This window comes from Sinohyriopsis cumingii, chromosome 6, assembly GCF_028554795.1.
Source record: "Sinohyriopsis cumingii isolate HCF-2022 chromosome 6, ASM2855479v2, whole genome shotgun sequence".
Lineage (NCBI taxonomy): Eukaryota > Metazoa > Mollusca > Bivalvia > Unionida > Unionidae > Sinohyriopsis > Sinohyriopsis cumingii.
Window position 1 is genome coordinate 13,085,150 of NC_142966.1, and position 6,941 is coordinate 13,092,090.

The window sequence follows — 6,941 nt, forward strand, 5'->3', positions numbered from 1 at the left end:
TTGTGCTGTTTTTCCCTGCAACAAAGTTTGTTCTCGAAACTACTCTGCATAAACATATTTTATACTGAATCCGGTTAAATCCTGTATCAGTTTATATATTTAATATTGATATTAAAACAAATGTGACATACGCTAAATACAAACGATTAGCATAATGCAAAGTTGAAATATGTTTGAATATATTTTGGATGAAGATAACAAATTCTATTTATTATAACGACAAAGAAAGTTCACAAATAAAATTCACGGATTTACATAATTGTATCACACGAATAAAAGTTGTGGCATTTTCAAGGACCTGGCACATTATTTTCGGGGGTTTTCTTGGAGAACAATTCTAACAAACCTTTCACAATTTCAGCAACTATTTCGATTTTTCAGGTAAACTTGTTGGCAGAATTTGTTATTCCAATATCCTGATGTGTTATTCCGTTACTCAGATGTATTGCACCAATATTCTTATTTGTTACTCCAATACTTTCATGCTTTACACCATTGCTCTGATGTGTTACGTCAATATGATGTGATACTCCACTATTCCGATGTGTTACTCCAGTACACTAATGTGATACTCCAACATATCATGGTCTGTTACTCCATACTTTTTTGTGTTACTCCAATACCTTGATGTGTTACTCCAGTACTCTGATATACGTGATAGCTTTTGCGATGAAGCAAGAAAAATCAATACCGTCAAACAATTGAATCAACTAAACATGAATGACGCAAGGCGTTAATTGATTGATTTCACTATTGACAGACTTTTCTACTGATTGATTTCACTATTGACAGACTTTTCTACTGATTAATTTCACTGTTGACGGACCTTACTTTGCAGCCGTTATGTTTGTTTGTAGCAATCGTCTATCTCACCTTTCCTGAATTTTGTTTATTTAAGTATTTCATGATTAATTGCAACGATTTCCTATTTTTACCATTTAATGATGTCAAATCTTTGCAGAATTAATTGACATACCTTTTAGATCACTCTCGTTTGATTTAAAGTTTATTTATGTCTAGTCGTAATCGAATTGATATAATTATATATTCCAGATTTTAGTTGCATTGTCGTTGTCTTCGTTAAGTCATCACACAAATATGCATAATGAGAAATCCGAACATCCTGCAGAAAGCTATTGAAAATATCATAAATAAGGTTTCACATCTTTTGTTTTGTTAGACAAAGTTATCATTATTTTTATTTTATTGTATAGACGTGAGGGAGGTAGGTTTGCTTGGTATTGCATGGACATTGCAATTATTGCTAGAATGACCTGTCCTGTTCTTCTCATTGCTGTTTTGTATCAGGTAACGCGATTTCAGTTGATGAAGCTGCGATCTATAACACAACTATGAGTTAATTTAGTACTCAAATGAAGCCATACTTTAACTGAAGGCATGCCTTAACTGAAGGCATACTTTAACTGAAGGCATACCTGAATTGAAGGCATAATTTAACTGAAGGCATAATTTAACTGAAGGCATAATGTAACTGAAGCCATTATTTAACTGAATGCATACCTTAATTGAAGCTATACTTTAATTTAAAGCATACTTTAACTGAAAGCACACTTTAACTGAATGCACACTTTAACTGAAGGAACACTTTAACTGAAGGCATACATTGACTGAAGGCATACTGTAACTGAAGGCACACTTTAACTGAAGGCACACACACTTTAACTGAAGGCACACTTTAACTGAAGGCATACTTTAACTGAAGGTATGCTTTAAATACTTTAAGAAGGCATACTTTAACTGAAGGCATACTTTAAATGAAGACATACTTTAATTGAAGGCATATTTTAACTGAAGGCATGCCTTAGATGAAGGCATATTTTAACTGAAGGCATACTTTAACAATATTACATTCAACCAACGCTTACACCCGAATCAAATCGTATGATTGCATCATTTACGTATTTAGTAAGCGTAATGACAACAACATGGAATTTAAACATTATGGTACTGTCCGTTGGATTTGTGTTTTGTTGGTTTTAACAACATTTTTAACATAGTATTGACTCTATGTTAAGGATATGCGGTCTAAGCGATTTTTCCAAGAACACTCTGACACTAACAGACCTGGACGGATATCAAACCCGCGACCTTAGATTACGAAACCGAAGCTCTACCAACTAAACTACTGTGGACCCGGAATCGTTTGTAGCTGCATTTATGCCGAGCTGGAGAGAACACTTGGATGCTCTGATACCTTTAATTGATTTGCGTGTTATAAATGAAATAAACAGTAAAATAATGTAATTGACAATTGACCGGAAAGTAATCAAGTAATCTATTTAAAACAGGATACCAAGAGTGAGAAGATGTGGGTTGATGTACAAAAAGACTAACTATTGTTGTCAAAATTAGGAGAAAATGATATGCTCTATTCTTCACAGGTTCATTGGTTCATTTTCATCAGCTTAGCTTCATGCACCGAATGAACGTTGTATTAGTATATTTGTCCTCGTCCCCTCTGCTTTGGTAATCTATTGAACAAATCTATGTTGACGATCATTTAAGGATGTCAGACGGTATCCTTTGTTAAATTTGATTTTTGGCAGCTATGTGTTTTGGGGGAGGTTTTCATTCTAATTGTAGATGAGTACTCCCAAGTTTAGAATGTCGTTTACATACTTACAAAAAGGTCACAAATAATGAATACTGTACCTGTTAATTCAAACTAAAAACCAAGAGATATAAAAGTGCTTATCTTCCAAGGTCTGAAGCAACCTGATTTCGTTCAGCATTCTTTGCTGGACACTAACTACTGGGCATGCCCAGCATTGCATCCAGTGATATAAGGTGTTTCGCTGACACCGAAATCAAAACTATTACCCGCGAACAGATGCGATGCAGGTATATACAAGTTGTTATTAGTAAAACATATAAAACAATAGAGACAACCATTTTTATTTCCATTTAAATAAGCACGAGTGATAATATATTTTGAATTTATCAATTAAAATTGTAAAATATATATAATTAGATAATATACTATTCGGACCTTTCAAATATGCCTGACACGATCCATATGGTGTAATCATAGACGTCCAATTTCAGATATGGCTGTTAGTATCCGGACGGTGAAATCATGGACGTCCCATTTCATATATGGCTGACAGTATCCAGGCTGTGAAATCATGGACGTCCCATTTCAGATATGGCTGACAGTATACAAACAGTGAAATCATAGATATTCCATTTAAGATATGACTGACAGTGTCCAGGCTGTGAGATTATGAACGTCCCATTTAATATATGGGTGATATCATCCGGACAGTGGAATCAAAGATGTCCCATTTTATAATTAATGTCTAATTGTGACCCGTTGTTCATTGGGTGTACAAAGGTTTTAAGTTCATACGTGTATCATAATATCCGATTCTAATTGTACATTGGGTGTACAGAGGTTTTAAAATCGCACAAGTATCCTAATATCAGATTCTAATTGTACATTGGGTTTACAAAGGTTTTAAAATCCAACAAGTATCCTAATATCCGATTCTAATTGTATATTTGGTGTACAAAGGTTTTAAAATTGCACAAGTATCCTAATATCCGATTCTAATTGTACGTTGGGTGTACACAGGTTTTAAAATCGCACAAGTATACTAACATCCGAATCTAATTGTACATTGGGTGTACACAGGTTTTAAAATCGCACAAGTATCCTAATATCCGATTCTAAAATTAAAAACATTCAGATTACTTTTAGTTTAAAATAGCACCTATGATGTGATTGTATATTTTTAAATTGCACACTACTTTGCATTGACGTTTTGATTTTTTTGTCACTTTTCTTACAAACAAAAAATAAAATTATAAAATTTAATTTTATTTTTAATCGTTAGGTAAATTTATTCTTTATGCACATATAGCTCCGGGCAGTGGTAAGTATAAAAAAGTGGCCACTGAGGAAAAGAAATGATCAAAATCCCTGTAAACTCAATTTGATATATATATATATATATATATATATATATATATATATATATATATATATATATATATATATATATATATATATATATACCTTAAGCTTATAGGATATATAGTATTTATATGGTATATCCAAATATGTTCTTTTTACAGACGCCCCATTTCCGAATTAACAATATCAAAGACCTTCAATGTAAAATCTTGTACATTATTGAACACGGCAATAAAGTGTATGGAAACGTGATATTAAAACGATCGATTTATCAAGTTATTTATGTCAAACTTATGTTTGTTCATCCGCTTATTAGTTATTTACACATTATTTTTACAAGATGTCAGATAAGAACAATTGATATTTCGACCGATAGCATTATAATTACATCTTGACTGTTTATTTTTTTGTTACTACCATAGAACAAAGTATTTTGATGTTACTACCATTGAACAAAGTATTTTGGTGTTAGTACCATTTAGCAAAGTATTTTGGTGTTAGTACCATTGAACAAGGGATTTTGGTGTTAGTACCACTGAACAAAGTATTTAGGTGTTAGTACCATTGAACAAAGTGTTTTGGTGTTAGTACCATTTAGCAAAGTATTTTGGTGTTACTGCCATTGAACAAAGTATTTTCGTGTTACTACCATTGAACAAAGTATGTTGGTGTTAGCAAATTATTTTTGTGTTACTGCCATTTAACAAAGTATTTTCGTGCTACTAAGATTAAACATAGCATTTTGGTGTTATTACCATTGAACAATGTATTGTGGTGTTGCTGCCATTGAACAAAGTAGTTTGGTGTTACTGCTAATGAAGAAAGTATTTTGATCAATAAAGGTGAAAGATCAAAAGTACAATAATAATTGAAACAGTCTGTAAAATTCATTCTATTTTTTTTTTATGTTACTGCCACTGAGCAAAGTATTTTGATCAATTAATGTATTTGGTGTTGCTGCCATGAAACAAAGATTTTGAACAATGAAAGTATTTTGGTGTTACTGCCATTGAACAAAGTATTTGATCAATTCACGTATTTTAGTGTTACTGCCACTGAAGAAAGTATTTTGATCAATTCAAGTATTTTGGTGTTACTGCCATTGAAGAAATGTCTCAAAATACTTTAAAAAAGGCAATTTAATCCGAGCATTTAGTCAAGGCAGAAATTCCAAAGATCACTTGGACATATGTCAGTCAGACAACTGCGGTTTTCTCTATACTTTGCAGTGCACTTTGTATGAATGTGTGACGTCTTTTTACCGATCGAACTTTAACCAACGTTTGTCATCGGTTTAATGAAATCAAGATTTCTCAAGATGTATTTTATCTTATTTGTCATGTCTTCTTTTGTTTGTCTTTTTTGTTTCGCTTGTTGTCTTTTCTGTCTGAAAGTGATCGTGTAGAAAAAAAGAAGAAATTTATCACATCCCAGGAGGGCTGCCTAGCGTATTGACAACCTTGTTTGAAGAGTTTCAAAAAATTAGGTGTAAACTGATTTCATGTACTGTACTGAGTTATTCAAAGCTTTGTGACATTTTCATGAAAGTCAGATACAGTGTATTATCGTCGCGGTCATTTCAATCAAATGATCGCCTCAGCACCCTAACAAAATGAAACACTACTTCCTTTCCTAATCAATCTTTAACATGGAATATTTGGATATGTAAAAAGTACACTTACCACACTCGTGCTCGCAACACTTTTTGCAGGCGAAGGTTTGACGTCTTCGAGTGTAGTAACTGACTTTGATAACGGCGCCTTACTCCCAATGACGTTCTTCAAAGGTCCGGCAGAAGCACACGTGCCGTTTGCGGAGGCTTGCGGTCTCCTAGTCGATTGTCGTCGGCCCGATCCTCGAGACTTTCGAACAATCGTTCCCTTCCTGGTAAACATTGGCATAATAAAACTACGTGCTGATTCAAGACAATAACATTCTAGAGTCTACGCAGAAATTCTGGTCGAAAACCTTCGATCATGATGTGTGATTAAATTAATTTGTTGCAGACCTCGCAAGATATAAAAATTGTTCATGCGGTCCTCACAAGACTATGCTTTAGAACACTTAGTTATCAAAAACAGTGTGCGAGAAAGTTAACAGATTCAGCGTCTCAGAAAAAATTTCAAAGCTGACCCACTCTTGCAAAGAGCTCATCTTTAAACCAGGAACTCCTTGAGTCGAAATAAAGTCCATGAAGTCCATATAATTAATGGAATTTGTGGACTCTTTCTGAATCATCTTCCGAACTTTAGTAACTTCAAATTAAGCTCCAAAGAGAAATGATCAGGTGCTTAAACATTCTTTTATGTAGTGGCCGATACATTATTTAAACTTTTTTTCTCGATGGAGATACTCAGAATGATTTCTTGTGAATCAGTTTGATTTGTATGCATATATTATCGTCCAAGGCCATCGATATGATTTGAACCCCAACGTTAGTCTCACCATGAATATGCCATACGATGAATACGTTTAAGCTATTTGATTATTTTAATCAAGATATTTTGTCGTCAATAAGATACCAGAGAATATGTTACGGATTTCTTTCTCTGTATTTCATAAAATTAACTTAAGTAATTTTCTTATTTCTATTAATCTCGCATATGTGCGACCGGTATTATATATATATCACATATTTATATTCCTCCTCACAGGTGAGCTTTAGAAAGCAGTGGTAATCGACACAAGTTAGCAATCAACGTAATAACAGTAGTCAATATACAGGATTAGCCCGACAGTCTTTTAATCATGCGTCTTGTGTCTGCTGCCTTTATTCCTGCGGCTGTCGTCACTTGGCAGAGAGTTGTATCGTTTAAATGATCCAAATGAGGAAGCTGTGACACGAGGAGCCAGTACTATTACAGAAACCGATCGATATACCACTTTGATGACGTTTAGAAGGGATGCGCTGCATGTCGCCAATCTAATACAGACACCCGCTTTGAACAGTCTCTTTCGTTTAAACATTTAGTATATGTTTCTAAGAATGTATGTATATTTAAAC

General features: G+C 33.7%; 1 protein-coding gene across 1 annotated transcript in view; it reads right to left on the reverse strand.

The window, feature by feature from the left end:
* Positions 1-6,663, reverse strand: part of LOC149796382 (uncharacterized) — a 169,985-nt gene extending 163,322 nt beyond the window's left edge. Inside the window, exon 1 of the mRNA XM_089961059.1 lies at positions 5,620-6,663. Coding sequence (XP_089817185.1) covers positions 5,620-5,838 — 219 coding nt within the window. The 5' untranslated portion in view covers positions 5,839-6,663. The remainder of the gene's footprint in view (positions 1-5,619) is intronic.
* Between the last annotated feature and the right edge of the window lie 278 nt (positions 6,664-6,941).